Source organism: Peromyscus californicus, unplaced genomic scaffold, assembly GCF_007827085.1.
Source record: "Peromyscus californicus insignis strain IS unplaced genomic scaffold, ASM782708v3 Scaffold_18__1_contigs__length_77618521, whole genome shotgun sequence".
Lineage (NCBI taxonomy): Eukaryota > Metazoa > Chordata > Mammalia > Rodentia > Cricetidae > Peromyscus > Peromyscus californicus.
Window position 1 is genome coordinate 61,469,911 of NW_026294480.1, and position 18,106 is coordinate 61,488,016.

The following is an 18,106-nucleotide window of genomic DNA, read 5'->3' on the forward strand; positions in this document are numbered from 1 at the left end:
TTTGTGTACCCCAATAAAGCTTATCTGGGGATCAGAGGAAAAAGCCAGCCACTATATTAGACACAGAGGTCAGGCAGTGGTAGCACATGCCTTTAATCCTAGCATTCAGGAGGCAGAGATCCATCTGGATCTCTGTGAGTTCAAGGCCACACTGGGAATAGAGTCAGGCATGGTGGCACACGTCTTTAATCCCAGGGCTAGTTAACCATAGAGGTCTGGAGGTCTGGACAGACAGACAGGAAGTGATAGAGCTGGGCGGAGAAAGGAAGTGAGATGGCAAAGCACAGAAAGTTATATAGGCGTGAGTATACAGGAAGTAGATCTCTTTGGCTCAGGATTTCTTAGCAGTAAGAATGTGGCTGGCTTCTTTCTGTTTCTCTGATCTTTCAGTTTTCACCCCAATATCTGGCTCCGTTTTTTTTTTTTAAATTAATAAGACCATCTACCAATTTGTCTTATACTAAGAGCTACTATTATTAATCTCACTTAGTAGGTAATACAGTAGAAGTTCAGCAAGCTTTACTCATGACCTGCCTAAATCCCAAAGCTACTTGGAGCCAGAGCAGGGAGGGGAGGTCAATGCTTAATGGGCTACCTGTGTAGATCAGAGGGAAAGACCTTGAGAAGAGGAAATTGCCATCACTAGAAAGAATATGGTAGAGGAATCGTAATAAAATTATTACACCATGAAATTTAGACTAGCTTTTATGGAGACAATTTGCAGTGTGTTACATCACGGGGCAAACAGGATCTCCCATTGATAATCTCAAGGATACTGCATTGATGCAAAACTTGATTTATCTTTTGGTTACCAAAGGCATTCCTTGGTTCATATATAATTTTTTGTTGTTGTTATTTTTGAGACAGGGTCTCACTCTATAGCCCAGAATGACCTTAATCTCAAAAGATTCATGGCAAAGCCTTGTAAGTGATAGGATTACATGTGTGTGCCACCGTGTCTCACCCTACTAAAAACTTTAAATATCACCTCCCCCAAATAAACTAATGCACTCTTCTAAGGCATATAAACCCGTGACTTCTGGTGCTTAGTGTCATGCACCATCACCACTGCCTCATACCTGTCAGCAGGTCTCATCATCTCCCTTCCAGCTCTATTTACTGCCTAGAAAGCGGTACAAAAAAGTATGCTTTCTCCAGACCTTAGTGACTTTTGCGGTTACCTTGGCGATTCAGCGTTTCCCATATGAGGTTAGTGGCTAAAATCGCAAGTACCAGTAAAAGCCTGCACAAGCAATTGCCACATGTAATGCCTGTCCTGTGATAAAAGAAAGACCCAGCGGTGCCTGGTCCACAAGAGGTGCTCTGAATATACATAAAGCGACAATCAAGTGGAGAAGCTGAAGACTGAAGAAAAAGATGGACCCTAATATGATCTTTCACTAACTGATGATATTCCAACTTCTCTAGCCTGTTCAATAATAAGGACTTTAAATTTTTTCAGCCTTAAAAAAAAAAAAGCAAAGTACTCCACTAAACGTTATATATAAATACATGAAAAGCAACACAATCCAATTACACACGCCATAGGGGGGTCATAAAGAAGAAATTAGACTCATCATTTGAGAAGAAACGCTAGCTCAACTGAACATGTCCCCTACTGAGAGTTCTTTATGTTTATTTTAGCTCAAGCTGGCCATAAATAAACTTGAGTAGTATTCAAGAATATGTTATTAAAAAGTCTCTGGGAATGGCAATATAGCTTGTGAATGTGTAATTTTTCAAGGAGAGTGAATATCAGAATATCCTAGCAACCAGGACAAGGAGTAGCATAAAGATGGAGGCAGATGGTAAGAGGCACATCACATATTCCAAATTGCTAGAGGCAACCAACGCGAATGTTTGTGTATTTTCTTCTAGTTTTTAATCTATGCCAGTATAGGAGGGGTGTGGGAGAACCTACATAAAAATCTCTTAGCATGCAGTGATGGAAAGCGTTTTCCCTCCCAGGACTAACTCGTGTCTTGGAAGTGTGATGACATCTATGAGTTGACTTTGCTTCAAACCATTGGAAAGCCTTAAGAGTGGAGCTGAAAAGCTGGGTCGCCCATGCTCTAATCCCAGCACTTGGGAGGCAGAGGCAGGCAGATCTCTGAGTTTGAGGCCAGCCTGGTCTACAGAGCAAATTCCAGGATGTCCAGGGCTACCCAGAGAAACCTTGTCTCAAAACACCAAACAGTAAAGCCGTGACTTCCCAGAAGCAACCAGAGCACCTCCTGGGAAGTCCTAGCTTGCTCTCCTGGACAGTCAGCTCTCTGAAGTTTCAGATTCATGTCACTACGCCCCATAACCATGAAAGCCAATTCCCCACAACTACACACAACTATAGCTTCTACTGCATCTGTTTCTCTGGTTGGATCCTGAATCAAACACATGGGAGTGACCTTCTTGACTACTGTTCAGCAAACAGTGCCCAGTGTTCTAAGACTCTGTGCTGATTTTGGTGACGACATATTAATTTAAGGACGAATAGTCAACATCTTGAATCCTAATGTTCCCTTAGATTTTAGTCACTTGTTGACCAAAAAAATCCCAACTAAAACAAACCCCTGTAAGATTCAAGAAGTTATTTTAGGAAGTTAAGACTATAACAACAACGATAGCAAAGTCATTGTCATGGTCAAACTACTGGACTTGACTTCACAGTCAATATTATCCACCTACCCTACCACCTCCAATTGTTTTTTTGTTCTTTTTTTTTTTTGTTTTACAAATTAATTTCATTAATTTTAACTGTCGGCCTACATGTCTGTGTACCATGTGCAAGCCTGGTGCCCTTGGAGGAGAGAAGGTATCAAATCCCCTTGGATTGGAGTTACAGCCAATCGTGAACTGCCATGTGGGTGTTGGGAATTGAACTCAGGCCCTCTAGAAGAGCAGCCAGTGTTCTTAACCCCTGAGCCATCTCTCCAGGCCCAAACCACCTCCAGTTCTTATGACATTTCCAGTCATGATGAGGGGATTATTTATTCAAATGTTAGATGCCAACTACCGACATTTCCTCTGAAGATTCTAAGACCACTTCAATACTTTGAAACATTTTACCTTCTGACACTGTACAAAGAACACAAAGTGTCAGGGTGTTGTGGCTAACTAGAGATAATAGAGTACATGACCATGACTGCAAGTCCTTCATATCTTCTTGCATTTAGAATTGATTCCAAAATGGAATAACCATTTAAATTTGCTGAAACTCAAAACAGGCATTTTTATTTCTGTGAAACTAGGAATAATTTATCAATCGTATTAAATAACTGATAGCTAGGTCTATGGAATAATGGTTTAAAGGAACTTGCAAAACTATTAACATTTTTTCACATATATAATACATACACACACATTTTTTTTTTTTTCCATTTTTTTGAGACAGGGTTTCTCTGTGTAACAGCCCTAGCTGTCCTGGAACTCACTCTGTAGACCAGGCTGGCCTCGAACTCACAGAGATTCGCCTGCCTCTGCTTCCTGAGTGCTGGGATTAAAGGCGTGCGCTACCACTGCCCTGCTTTTTCCCCTAATTTTTAAGGTGAGAAAATCACCCACTTAAGGAACAGAATTATGTTGCCATGTGGCATATCTGCCCACTCGGTTTTTGTCGCCTCTTTGAGATATTAAGATATTCAGTGAGGTAGTGTGGCTGAGTGGTCTAAGTTGGTAGATTAAGGCTTTAGTGTCTTCAGGGTGTTGGGTTGAATTCTGATGGTGTCACTTGTTTGGATAGTGAGTCATTTATTAGGGGAGGTAACATAGTATAGTATCTGCTGTGCAGGGATGAGGATCTGAGTTTGACCCCAGCACCTGGTACAAAGAAGCTGGGCTTGGGGGCATACACCCGTGATCCTACCATTGGATCAGCAGAGACAGAAGGATTCTCAGAGCTTGCTGGCCAGCTAGCCTAGCTTAATATGTGAGCCCCAGATCACAGTGAGAGACCCTGTCTCAAGAAAACGAGGTGGACAGATTCTGAGGAAGGACATGGAAGGGCAATGTTCAGCTTTGTGTGCATGGCTGTGCACATGTGCCCCTGCCCACACAGTCATGCATGTACGTATGGACGGATGCGCGCACACACGCAGATGTTCATCAGCTTCTTCATTCTATTATGTACTGATTCATGCCCTGGGACATAGATCACAGTTTTCTCGTGGTGACTGCATATCACTTACTTGAGCTCTCTACTGAGAACTATATTAATTCTGTCCTTTAAAGGTCGATTCTTCTCCGGAATGGAGAACCAGGTTTTCCGGCCCATAATCACCAGATTCTGTTTACCTACAAAATCAAGCAGAAAGGATATCTTTGAAAATACACATGTATTTTCAGTGTCACACATAGGCAGGATATGGTCGTCATAGTGACATCTAGTGGCTTTCCTTTAGAAATATTAAAGCGGGCTGGAGATATGGCTCAGCCGTTAAAGGCTAGGCTCACAACCAAAAATGGAAAAATTAAGGCAAACAGCTTCACCCAACTTTCAGATTTAGTAGTCATTAACTAAATATAGTACTATGTTTCCTTTGGTTTTACCCAATTTATATCTTTTACTTAGGTTTTAGTCAATTGCAACCATGCATAATTTTGGTTCAAAGTGCTCAGGCTGATGGGATTTTGTCATCTGCTAAGTAACCCCATATGCTTTATTAAATTCTAAAATGGAGAAAATAATTTCTCCTCCTGGAACTCTTGAGAGGGTTAAAGACTCAGAACTTGTGTTCACCATCTAAAACTAGTGTTCTCTGGGTCATCTATATGAGCTTCCATGATTCAAAGGTCAGGGATTATTGCGGAAGAGGGGGCGGAAAGAATGCAAGAGTTGGGGGAAGAGGGAGAGAGATGTCCAAGACTGACTTCTGGACACGCATGGCTGATGTCTGTATGCACCAACTCACAGCAGCTTTCCTTCCTTACCTGCACCAGATTAAGCCAGTCCAAAATTCCAGCACGGAGGAGGGGCTTCTGAGGCCCTACCCCCTACTGGACCGCTATTGTGTAGTTGAGGGCTGCTGTGAGAGGAGTCATTCTTAGCTTGGGCTGGTTGTAGATTGCTCATGCCCCAGTGGATGGTCACACCCAAGGTTATTAATAACAACTAGAACATGAATTAGGGAGGGAGAAGGGGGCACAAGGAGTGGGAAGGTAAATGGATATACTCTGGATAAAACTTTCAAAGAATAAAAAACACATCTAAAAAGTACTGTTATGAAAACTATATATATATAGCTTCTATCTTTTATTTAATTACTTGGGGGAAAAAAACCCTTCAGTGTCAGACAGTTGGACCAAAGGAACAGGAACAATTACCAGATTATATTCAGGATACTTTTAAGAAAAATGATTTTGGGGCTAGTGAGATGGTTTAGCTGTTAAAAGCTGGATCTGGGTTTGGTTCTCAGCACCCACATCTAGAAGCTTACAACTGCTTTTAACTCCAGTGCCAGGAGCTGACACCTTCTTCTGGTCTCTGTGGAAACCAGGCACACATATTTTGTACATACATGTATATAAGAACTCTCAAAACACACATCAGAAAGAAAAAAAAAAACCTTGAAAAAATTAGTTTTTATTTTGTGTGCATTGTGCACCTGTATGTACAGGCCAGGCCAGGCAGTATATAGTTAGGTGTCTTCACTTTCTTTTCTTTGCTTTTTTTTTGGTTTTTCGAGACAGGGTTTCCCTGTGTAGCTTTGTACCTTTCCTGGAACTCACTCTGTAGACCAGGCTGGCCTTGAACTCACAGAGATCCGCCTGCCTCTGCCTCCCGAGTGCTGGGATTAAAGGCGTGCACCACCACCGCCCAGCTTCACTTTATTTTCTTGAGACAACATTTCTCCTTGAATCTGGGGCCCATAAATTTGGCTAGAGAACAAGCTCCAGGGATCTTTACATCCCGCCTCCCTAGTGTTGGTATTACAAATGTGTGTCACTGTGTCCAGCTTGTTATTTGGGTGCTGAGATTTGAACTCAGGCCCTCAGAACTTTACTGACTGAACCTTTTCCCCAATCCTGATATTTAGATTCTTGAGAGTAGACTGTGTTACAGGCATTTGCCAACTTATCTACCAGTGACCTACTATATTTTCTACCTGTCCTATAAATGTTGTTAAATATCTGCTCTGCTGACTTCTGTTTCCCCATTTTCAATGCCAGTGGTTCTCAACCTTCCTAACACTGTGCCCCCTTTAATTCAGTTCCTCATGTTGTGGTGACCCCCAACCATAAATTTTGTTGTTACTTCATAAATGTAATTCTGCTACTGTTATGAATCATAATGTAAATATCTGTGTTTTCCAATGGTCATAGGCCACCCCTTTGAAAGGGTCATTCAACCCGCAAAGGGGTGGTGACCCACAGGTTGAGAGCCATTCCTCTCCTACTATAATAAACAAACTTGTCTGTTAGGGAGAAATTACAATGAATGTCCTACAAGCAACTGGAAACTGCCTTATAATTGCACACCACTCCCCATTCTTTTATTTCTTTTTTTTTTTTTTTTTTTAAAGATTTATTTATTTATTATGTATACAGCATGTATGCCTGCAGGCCAGAAGAGGGCACCAGATCTCATTACAGATGGTTGTGAGCCACCATGTGGTTGCTGGGAATTGAACTCAGGACCTTTGGAAGAGCAGTCAGTGCTCTTAACCTCTGAGCCATCTCTCCAGCCCCCATTCTTTTATTTCAAGTCAGTCCCCCAGACTGCCCCACTGAAGATCATAGCCTTCATCCCACTGTATCTTTCTGCCTCTGGAAATCCAACAGAGTATCACATAAGTGTTTACTTATTTTTTAGCCTCTTGTCCCCTGCATTCTTCTCCATTTACTCAAGTTTTATGTCTTCCAGCAACAATTCTAAATACCGGCTCTGGTCTCCATATTCAAAGCGGTAAATTTTGCTGCCCATTCTGTCCCGTTATATGCACTTGCTAAAAAAATTTCAAATGCATGTATTTTAAAGAGGATGCTTAATAAACTTTGGGAACCGCACAAACATTTCTGCCAAGAAACAAAGATCCCAGATTCCCACGGGAGACTTCCCACTTACAGGTCTGCATTGGAAATCTTGCTTCATACAAGCTCTAAAATCCTCATGACTTAACCCCAAATTACCTTCCACTGAAGAGGTTGTGGTCATTCTTTGGAAGTATTTGAATTCGTTCCTGAAAGTTAGAGAAACACTGCGTTAACAGGCACCCTGTCACGTGTGCTCAGGTTCCAGTTCAGCGGCGACCCATGCAAGCCCGGGGGGTGGTGCTGCCCAGTGACCGGACTTTGCTCCAGGCCAGGGCGCTTCTGGGCAAAGGCTGTCACAGCAGGGGGATCACCGCGGGTACCGGCAGGGGCTGCAGCCGACGGGCCTACCCGCTCACCACTGTCTCCGCCAAGGGCTCGGTGGGGGGACTCAGCGAACCGCCTCGGTGTCCCGAACCCAGTCCAGCCATAGTACCTGAGCAGAGGCCAGGGCAGGTCTCCGTTCTTACCGATGCCCATATTCTGGGACACGGCAACGATGCAGTTCAGCGGTCGAACCATGATAGCAGCGGCGATCACCTCTGCGGCAGCCCGCACGCTGGGGTTCCCCTCCGAGTTTGGCGCGAAAATTGCCGGCGCCGCCACGAGGCGACGCTTCCCACTTGCGCAGCAAAGGCCCCACTCCTACCAGGCCCCGCCCCACATCCTATTTGGGCCTCAGAGGCTCCGCCCCCGCCAGGCCCTGCCCCGCACCCTATTTGCGCTCACGGGCCCCGCCCCCAGAGGCTCCGCCCCGCCCCCTATTTGTGCCTCGAGGCCCCGCCCCCACTAAGGCCGGCCCCCGAACGGGTCGCGGCGTGCGCGCGCGCAGGCGCGGGGTAGAGCGGCCGCGCGCTCCCGGCGGGCTTGCTCTTCTGCACCCTGCGATGCCCCGCAGGAAGTCCGCGTCGGGCGGCCTTTCTGCCGCCGCCCAAGCCCCGGGGAGGCAAGCGGTTCTGAGCCGGTTCTTCCAGTCTGCCGGAAGCCTGAGATCCACCGCGTCCCCCACGGAGCCCGCGGAGAAGGTAGAGGGCGGCTCCTCAGCGCCCCCAGCGTCCACTGTGCCGCCTCGGCGGAGGCCGCCGCGGCGGGGTTCTGTCCTCGACGGGGCGGAGCCAGGGGTGGGCGGGTCCAGGCGGACAGGGGCGGGGTCAGGGGCGGGGCGGGCGCGTGAGTCTCGGCGGCCGGAAGTGGAAGCTGTGTGGCGAGCCTAATGGTGGGGAGTACTAAGAAGGGGCGGAGCCGGGGGAGGAGAAGGTGGTGACATCTGCGGGTCCATGTTTAGTTGAAAGGCTTTAATTACCCGATTAGAAGTAATAGATTTGAGGTCTTGTTGCCACCTGTCGTAAACCGGAACCTGAGGCGGAAACTTCTATTTTGGTGAATGTCCGGGTCTGGCAGGTCCAGGATACATCTTTTAAACTCCATCATCCCTTCTTTTCTTTACATTTTCCCTATTATATTGATGGTTGAAGAGGAACTTTACTTACATATGTTTGCTTGGCTGACTAGAACGAAGCTGTCTTTGAGGCTAGTTTTTTCAGAATTCAAAAGCATCGCTCTGTATTTCAGATCACTGTGCCGGAACACTCTTCAACTGTGCAGCTTCCCAGTGTAAAGTGTGATATAAGCATTTGGGTGGAAGAAGTTCCCGTAGATGGCTTATCTTTGGCTACTTCCTGTTGCTTGCAGCCCTTCAAATAGTTCAAAGCAAAGCAAAGCAAAACCAAAAACCCATAGTGATGTTGCCACAAATTCACAAGTTCAGGGGATGTGGCACACTTGCTCAAGGGCGAGCGGTCCTGAGGTTCCTTGTTTTTTTTTTTTTCCCCCCCGGAGACAAGGTTTCTCTGTGTCGCTTTGCGCCTTTTCCTGGAACTCACTCTGTAGACCAGCCTGGCCTCGAACTCACAGAGATCCGCCTGGCTCTGCCTCCCGAGTCCTGGGATTAAAGGCGTGCGCCACCACCGCCCGGCCTAGAGGTTCCTTGTTATATTTCCCACACAGACTGGGGATGTGGCACACTTGCCCAGGGTGCCTTAGGCCCTGGACTGGGTCATTTCCCAGACTGAGGATGTAGAAGATGATTGTAGATTGGCTTTTAGCTATCCACCCCATTTTAATGCAGGTGTAAAGCGATTTAAGAATCTTAACCCCTTTCATTTATTTTTCTTCCTTACACTGATTGGTTCCCCCCACCCCACCTCTCTTGAGGATGATCTGCATTTCATGAATTCACCAAGATTTTATTTTGCACCTACCATTGACAGAATATTGTGGAAAAGTTTTAAGTTTTTCTTAGATTACCTGTCAACAAATAGTCCTAGGACATCTTTTGGAACAGAAAATACATCGTTTGTTTATTATCTCACCTTCCCCCATAATTTGGCATTTTGAAAATATATTTTTTGTTTATCTTGTAGAGGTATTTTATTTAACATACGTAAGTAGGAGAGGTGGAGAACACCACTTAATTTCAGCAGGATGGCAGTGAGGAGAGGCTACACCTGCCAGTTTCTATCTCTGATGCAAAAACAGTAGATCACTGTGAAGAGTGGAAGGCAGGGGACTTCCTTTCATTCTGAAGCAGGGTTTAATGATATCAAACCTTAGAATGGCATTAACACACCATTTCCAACCTTCCTGATACAGGTTACAAAAGGTGACAGCAGGAAGAGGTCATCGGGGAATGATGGGCCCATTAAGAAGAGAGCAAAGAAAGTTCCAGAGAAGGAAGAAGAAAATACCCCAGTAACATCTGGCAACCCTGGTGAGTGTTAGGGAATGAGTCTTCTCAGTTGCTGGGGTTCCCCAGAGGGCAGAGGAAGCCGCTGGAGTGTTGAGCCTTGTTTTTCTCTATGGAGAAGGATCTTTGTTGTGCCTGTGCTGGGATTTGGGGGGCTAGGGCCACAGTGGAAGTCAGTTCTCTAATTTGGCTACAGTTCTTCCAAGTTTCTCTTTTGTTTACTTTTGTTGTATATTTTAAAAGTGGTGTGTGTGTGTGTGTGTGTGTGTGTGTGTGTGTGTGTGTGTGTGTGTGTAAGTGTAAGTGTAAGTGTAGATGCCTGCAGAGGCATGAGATGTGGAATCCTCCTGGAGGACCTGATATGGTTGCTGGGAATTGAACTCAGGTTCTCTGATGAAAGAGCCATATGTGTGCTTAACCACTGAACCATCTCTCCAGACCCTTTAGCTATCTTTTAAATCTTGGTTATAAAGATGAAACATTTGTTAATGATTTATTTATTATTTGTGTGTGTGCCTGTGTACATGGGTAGATGAGGTCAGAGGACAATTTCCAGGAGTCATTTCTCTCCTTCCATTGTGTGAATTCTGACATTGAACTCAGGTTGTATGGCTTATTGGCAAGCACCCTTACCCAGGGAGCCACCTTACAGTCACCAAATGAAATCTTCTTGTTATCCATCTCCAGAAGACTTTCATATTTCACCTTCTGAAACTCTGCACTGGTCAACAGAATGTCTCTATTTCCCATACCTCCAACCCTTGGCCATGACCATCTTGTCTTCTGTGTCTATAATTTGACTACTCCATATTCCTTTTATTATATCCTGGCAGTATTCCTCTGCATAGATCTACCTCATTTCTAGACTTCCATTTATAAGTTCCTTTTTTTATACCTGGGCTACAAACCAGAAGGAAAGTCTTAACACTCACAGGAAACCTTTATGTATATTTGAGAAAAATGAGGTAAAATGTACACTGCAGAAGATATCCCAAAGTACATTTTTAGAATAACAGGAACCTCACTAAATCCAGTAAATTATATTTGGAAAAATCAGAAATTTAGAAGAAAGAGTGAGTTTGTCTTCCAAATTTCTTAGTCGTGGAGGGGCTATAGCTCTGTTAGTAGAGTTTGTCTAGCATCCCTGGAGACCTGGCTTTGCATAAACTGTACGTGATAGCTCATACCTGTAATTCCAGCACTGAGGAGGTAGAGGTAGGAGGATCAGGAGTTCAGGGTCATCCTCAGCAACACCACCGTGTTCAGACACAGCCTGGGCTACTTGAGGCCTTGCCTTGTTTCAAAACCACAAAACAGTTCAACTGACAGCTATCTTAGTCATTGTTGGTATATTCAGATCAGGTATTTATTGTTGGAGGTGGTTGATTTAATTATAGACTTTTTTTTTTTTGCATAACCCTCCCCCCCCCCCCACCAGTTTTAAGATTTTTCTCTTTCTTACTCATTTTCTCATACTTTTAGAACTTTACCCTAGTTATTAAGTCAGCGAATTGATTTTTGTCCTGGTTAGAACTCATTCAAAACTTCTTGGATTGGTGAGTTTTTTGTTCTCATATATTTAGAAAACTCTTTTGTCCAGTCATTTCTCACATACTTCCAGTGTGCTCCTCCTCCTTCTTAGAGTCTGGGAGAGACTTGCTGTTGACCTTCCCTCAAGTCACTGAAACTTTTGTTTGGTTTCAGGCTGGCTTGCTCTTGTGCTTTATTTTGGATAGTTTCTGTGGCCCTATTTTCTACTAAAAAGATCTTTGTTTTTTTCCATAGTGTCTACATTGCTGTAAGTCTCAGGGAAATGTTCAACTTCAGGTTTTATACAGGCCCTTTCTAGAAGTTCCATTTTGTTGTTATTTTCAAACCTCACATATACCTATGTGAATTCTATCTTACTAAAATTGCTAATAGAAAAACTATTTAGCCTTTGCTCATATACTTGAAAGAGTCAAGCACACAATTTCCCAGCTGTGAGATTCATGTAAGACACGATAACTTGTACACCCCAAAAGTTTTTATGTAAGTCTAAAAGTTTTAAACTTTTACAGATGTGCAACACCCAACTACCGTCCTCTGCATTTTTGTCTTAACAAGGAAGGTAAAGAGAGAGATGACAAGGGGCACAAACCCCACTCCCCTTGCACTTAGCAGCAGCTGCCTAATAGTATTGCTCTCAGGGGTGAAATAATGTGTCCCAGCATATTGCGGAGTTCCAGTGGATGGCAGACCCCTTCTCACACCAATTGCTTGCTTATAAATAACAGATACCGAATAACTGCTTACAGCCATTGCTTATAATGGTGGTAGGTGCTGGGGAGAGTCATGGTGTTGTTACAGGAACACAGAGGAAGAAAGGAGACTCTCAAGATGGAGAATAAATACAGGGTTTCATGGAAGAGGTAGCTTTGGGACAGGGCTTGATGAATGAATGTATTTTTGATATGGTATGCGAACGCTGAGGAGGCAAGAGAGCAAGCAAGTGTGTCTGCGCTGGGTGATTGCCTTGAGCTGGGCAGATTGCCACGCCTTCTGGCTTAGGTCTGGAGAGGAAAGCTCTGGGTTCGTGGGTCTTGGTGAGGCCAAGGTCTCAGCATGCAGCCAGCTTTGGCTCCTGCCATTTTCCTGGGATAGTTGATAATCAGCAACACAGTCTGTGCTGAGTGGGAGAGGCCCTCAGAATCTAGGAGGAATCTGTATCAGTTCACTTTGAGTCAGGCTTTTCATTCCAGAACTTTCTGTTTCCAGACTCCATGGTCTCCCAGTTCCTGAGTCTCGAGCATTCTGTGTTGCAAATAGAGTTGGTTCTTACTTTTCTAAGGACTGGGCAGGAATCTTGTGTGCTGAATTAGTGACTGCACATCAATTCCCTGTCTGGCTTCAGATATTTAAGTTGCAGCTGTCACCACCCCTGTCCTGTCTGTCATTATATCCCAAAGAAGTAGGAGGAAAGCTCGACTATTGTCCTGTTTTTTTACAATTAAAATTGCATCATTTATTTACTTTTTTTTTTTTTTTTTTTTTGGTTTTTCAAGACAGGGTTTCTCTGTGTAGCTTTGCGCCCAGGCTGGCCTCGAACTCACAGAGATCTGCCTGCCTCTGCCTCCCGAGTGCTGGGATTAAAGGCGTGCGCCACCACCGCCCGGCAACTTTTTAAAAAAATTTATTGTGTGTGTGTGTGTCTGTGCATGGGGTGCAAATGTTTGTGGAGGTCAGAGGACAACTTGAAGGAGCTGGTCCTCTCCTACCTTCTTGTTTCTGGGGATTGAACTTAGGTCCTCAGGCAAGTGCCATTCCTGCTGAGCGTTCTTGCCAGCCTCCTTTACTGGAGTTCTCAATGGATTTCATCGGGGAATGAAATTACAGGTGTGTTTCAATTTGTCATCTTTACCTTGAACAGCCTTCTTTATCATGTTATAGTTAGGTTCATTGCTCCAATGGGAATATCTTTCTGAAAAATTCCATGCACATTATGAATTGATGTAATGAAGTCAAAATACTATTAGTATGTTTTCTTCTTATTATTTCCCAAGAGCCAAAGAAATGTCTGAGGCCCAGGATTGTTTTAAAGTCTCTGGAAAAGCTGAAAGAATTCTGCTGTGATTCTGCTCCCCCTCAAAACAGAGTCCAGACAGAGCCTCTTCGGGAGAAATTTGCAGTTCTGCCAAAATGTACTGATTTTGAAGACATCACTCTGCAACGTGCGAAGAATGCAGTTTCTTCTGAGGAGTCCAAATCTCAGGCTAATCAGAAAGTATGTATCTTTTGTGTAAATGGACAACCACCCACAACCGTTCCAAAGTACTTTGAGGTTCTTTGGGGTTGTCAGGGAAATAAATGGTTTCTACAGGTGGCTGATCATCTGCATCAGCTGAGGGACCATTTGTTTTTTAGTTGTTTTTCTTGTCAGTATTTAGAGTTTTACTATTTATTTTGGAGAGATTAAAATGAGACAACATCTGCAGGCAGTCCTACATGTTTGCTAGGGGTATTTCCTAGGGGTGTTTTCATTGATAGTTTCCATAATTTGCATGGAAAATCCTGGTGAGCAGCATATAGGTGCTTTTTTTTCAGTTGAAAACTTTGCAGGTACAGACTCAATTTAAAGATAAAATAAATGAGTACTGTTTTTTCTGGAAGTTTATCTCATTTCATAAATGAATAAGGGAATAATTTTTTCTAGAAAATGTATTTTTGTGAATGTGAATTAACTTTTATATTATATAGCATTCTTGGATTTTTATAAAACCATAGAAACAAAAGGGAAAATCTCATAAAAATTTAAAATAATTGCATTCTCCGACCCAATACAGTAAGCTACATTTCTCTTGCCATGAGTCTCCACCCCTTCTCTTTGGAGGCATTTGTAGACTAATGGCTTTCTTGGTCATGAGATAGGTCTGACAAAAGCAGCTTAAGGAAAGAAGGTTTATGTCAGGGTTGGAGGGTCTGATCCATCATCAGGGATGGTATGTGGTAGGGCTTGCTGCATTGCATCTATAGTCATCTGCAGTCATCTACAGTCATCTGGAGCTATCTGGAGTCATCTGCTGTCATCTGGAGTCATCTACAGTCAACTGCAGGCATCTGCAGTCAACTGCAGTCAACTGCAGTCAACTGGAGTCATCTGGAGTCAACTGCAGTAAACTGCAGTCATCTGGAGTCATCTGCAGTCAACTGCAGTCATCTGGAGTCATCTGCAGTCATCTGGAGTCATCTGCAGTTATGTGCAGTCATCCGGAGTCATCTGCAGTCATCTGGAGTCATCTGCAGTCAACTGCAGTCATCTGGAGTCAACTGCAGTCAACTGCAGTCATCTGGAGTCAACTGCAGTGGTCTGCAGTCATCTGGAGTCATCTGCAGTCAACTGCAGTCATCTGGAGTCATCTGCAGTCATCTGGAGTCATCTTCAGTCAGCTGCAGTCATCTGGAGTCATCTATAGTCAACTGCAGTCATCTGCAGTCAACTGTAGTCAACTGCAGTCATCTGCAGTCAACTGCAGTCATCTGCAGTCATCTGGAGTCATCTCCAGTCATCTGGAGTTATCTGGAGTCATCTGGAGTCAACTGCAGTCATCTGGAGTCATCTGCAGTCATCTGGAGTCAACTGCAGTCATCTGGAGTCATCTGTAGTCAGGGTGCAGAGTGCACACCAGTGCTTAGCTCACTTTCCTCTTTTATTTAGCACATAAGATGGTGCTGCCCACATTCAAGGCTGGCTTTCCCCAGTTAAAGGGTGAGGAGAACATCCTCATAGGCACACTTAGACCTGTGTTATCTAGGGGATTCTAAACTCTGACTGGTTGCCAAGGTCACAGCCATGATAGCTTTACTATTGAGATGAAGTGAGCCTCCTTGGAAAGTTACCTTCTATACCTGGTGTAGATGTTAGCATATTTTCAGAAAGTGCCCTAGATATATGCCCTCTACTCTTTGCTGCCCAGCACTCTCAGGAATAAATAATAAGATATTAATAGGCTTATGAAATAAAACATTTGAAAAATATATAAAACATTAAACTATTTAAACCTTCAAATATACTTATTTATATAGTTTACTTTGGTTTTTTACCTTTTTATTTATTTAATTTTTAAAGTTAGCATATAGAGTAATTGTTGTCTTTTTCTTTTTCTTTTTTTTTTTTTTTTGGTTTTTTGAGACAGTTTTTCTCTGTTTAGCTTTGTGCCTTTCCTGGATCTCGCTCTGTAGACCAGGCTGGCCTTGAACTCACAAAGATCCACCTGCCTCTGCCTCCCGAGTGCTGGGATTATAGGCATGCGCCACCACCGCCCGGCTAGTTGTCTTTTTCATCATGATATCACATGACATTATACGTCATTCTCATTTGTATCCCCTTCCCCACTGCTCTCTCCTGTGTTTTAAACTTTTATTTTGAAAAGATTTCCAACCTTTAAGATAACTTGGCCTCAGTCTGGCTTTAGAATATGCAACATGTCCTTAGAAACCTTACATGTGGAGCCACCAACTGTTAGCTTCTTGTCAAACTTGCCAATCCTCTGAGAACTCAGCGATTCAGTTGGTGCTTTCTAAACCATATAAATCTTTTGGTTTCCAGGACAGTCAATTTGGACCATGCCCTGAAAATTTCCGGAAGCCTTCTGACTGTAATTCTTTGAACAAGCGATCCAAAAGCATCTATACACCGTTAGAACTGCAGTACATGGATATGAAACAGCAGTATAAGGATGCAGTTCTGTGTGTGGAATGTGGGTACAAGTACAGATTCTTTGGGGAGGATGCAGAGGTAAGTTCTGTCTGCCTTCTTCTGGCCTCTGTGGGCACTGTATGCAGGTGGTACATAAGCATGCATGCAGCAAAACACCCATACACATAACAGGAAAAGATAAGATATGTTACTTATAGTAAGAATAAAACTAAGGGTAGCCAAGCTTGGTGGGGGTAGACTTGTGGGTGAAAGTGAAGGTTCTTGTCTGTCTTCTCTTTACCTTTAACTTAGGAATTTTTATAGGAAGAAGGTTCCATCTCATGGACAAGCAAATTAACAGCCAGCTATGAACAGGTGTTTGAAATGATCTTTATGTGTGTTAGGCACCTTGTCAGTTTTTTTTTTTTTTATCAAGGTAGGTCCTGATTTAATTTAGAAGCATTTGATGTAGGATTCAGTGAAGAAGGTTAAAGACGAATATGCATATTTAATGGGTGTCGTAAGTTACTTTTCTATTGCTGTGACAAAACATTGTGACCAAGATATCTTAGTCAGTGTTCTCTTGCTGTGAATAGAACTACGGCATGACTATGGCAACTCTTATAAAGGAAAACATTTTGGGACAGGCTTACAGTTCAGAGGTTTAGTCCATCAACATCATGGCAGAAAGCATGGCAGCATGCAGGCAGACATGGTGCTGGAGAGTGGCTCAAGAGTTCTACATTCAGATCCTCATGCAGCAGGATGAGAGAGTGACACTGGGCCTGGCTTGAGCATCTGAAACCTCAAAGCCCACCCCTACTGACACACTTCCTCCAACACGGCCACACCTCCTAATAGTGCCACTTCTGCTGTGGAATGTCTTTCTGTAGGCTATGAGTGTGTTGCTCTGATTGGTTGATAAATAAAGCTGCATTGGCCTATGGCAGGGCAGGATGGAGCCAGGTGGGAAAATTCAAGAGAGATAGTAAAAGGAGAAAAGAGAGGAAGGGGAGACACCATCCAAGGAGCAGCAAGATGCCAGCAGACCAGTAACGCCACAGCCACTGGCATTAGATCAATAGGAATGGGTTAAGTTGTAAGAGCTAGCTAGCAAAAAGCTTGAGCCATAGGCCATCCAGTTCGTAATTAATATAAGCCTCTGAGTGATTATTTTATAGGAAGCTGCAGGACCGCGGGGCCAGGCAGGACTGGAGAAAACTTCTGGCTGCACATTTCCTATGAGCCTATGGGGGCCATTTTCATTCAAACCATCACACAAGAAAACTTATAAAAGAAAGCATTTAATTGAGGGATCACAGTTACAGAGGGTTAGTGTCCATGACTATTGTGGTGGGGAGCATGGCAGCAGGCAGGCATGGCACTGGAGCACTAGCTGAGTGCTTACATATTGAGACACAAGCACAAGCACAAGGCAGAGAAAGAGAAACTAACTGAGAACGGTGTGGCCTCTTGAAACCTCAGAACCTACCCCCAGTGACACAACACACCTCCTTCCTAAATAGTTTATCAACTAGGGACCGAGCATTCAAACATGATTTTCTGTGTGCCTTTCTTGTTCACACCACTGCAATGGCCAAGCTGAGGAAAAGTATTGCTGGTGTTGCCATTGTTGGGACTCATGGATGATGCTTATGTTTGAGGCTTGCTTGGGTCATAGGATGTCACAGAGAGATAAGGTTGTACATACGATGTTGCCTGAGGCATGGAAAACAAAGTCTTTACTAACCCTTTTCCTTTCAGTTTTCTAAAACCTGTTTTTGCAGGACATTGATATCCTCTCAGTAACATTATACTGTGCCCCCCCCCATTCCCCCCCCCCCCCCCCCCCCCCCCCCCCCCCGCCCCAGTACAGACTGACCCTAGTAAAGACTGCTCTTCCCTTGACAGTAATGATGGAGCAATGCAGTTCCGAGATGGTGGATGGTGAGATTGGGTAGTGAGAATGTTGGAATGAGGTTGTGTGGCTCTGGTGGACACTGTTCAGCTAATGATAGTTTCTAGAAGAAAGCGAGGAATTATCTATTGCTTTCTGCTTTCACATTTCTTTCAGTCACATTCTCTTAGCTAACAGGGTCAGGGTCTCTTGTCAGGAAGGTGTATTTCCTCTGTGTAAATGTAGTGTCTCTACCTGTCAGTCA

At 43.9% G+C, this 18,106-nt stretch overlaps 2 protein-coding genes across 8 annotated transcripts in view; one reads left to right on the forward strand and one right to left on the reverse strand.

The window, feature by feature from the left end:
- Positions 1 to 7,689, reverse strand: part of Dhfr (dihydrofolate reductase) — a 28,804-nt gene extending 21,115 nt beyond the window's left edge. Inside the window, exons 1-3 of one of the 3 annotated variants that reach the window (XR_008219604.1) lie at positions 7,460 to 7,689; positions 7,123 to 7,172; positions 4,182 to 4,287 (exon numbers count right to left, since the gene is read on the reverse strand). Coding sequence is in view for 2 of the 3 variants with exons in the window: in XM_052743595.1 (XP_052599555.1) it covers positions 4,182 to 4,287; positions 7,123 to 7,172; positions 7,460 to 7,545 (242 nt within the window). In the remaining variant the exon portion in view is untranslated. The remainder of the gene's footprint in view (positions 1 to 4,181; positions 4,288 to 7,122; positions 7,173 to 7,459) is intronic. The other 2 variants (XM_052743596.1, XM_052743595.1) reach the window with 2 other exon arrangements.
- A 110-nt stretch (positions 7,690 to 7,799) lies between these two features.
- Positions 7,800 to 18,106, forward strand: part of Msh3 (mutS homolog 3) — a 142,036-nt gene continuing 131,729 nt past the window's right edge. For 4 of the 5 annotated variants that reach the window (XM_052743590.1, XM_052743591.1, XM_052743592.1 and 1 more), the window contains exons 1-4: positions 7,800 to 8,048; positions 9,676 to 9,793; positions 13,312 to 13,532; positions 15,855 to 16,043. In XM_052743590.1, coding sequence (XP_052599550.1) covers positions 7,911 to 8,048; positions 9,676 to 9,793; positions 13,312 to 13,532; positions 15,855 to 16,043 — 666 coding nt within the window. In that variant the 5' untranslated portion in view covers positions 7,800 to 7,910. Of the gene's footprint in view, positions 8,138 to 9,675; positions 9,794 to 13,311; positions 13,533 to 15,854; positions 16,044 to 18,106 lie in introns of all 5 variants that reach the window. The other variant, XM_052743594.1, reaches the window with a different exon arrangement.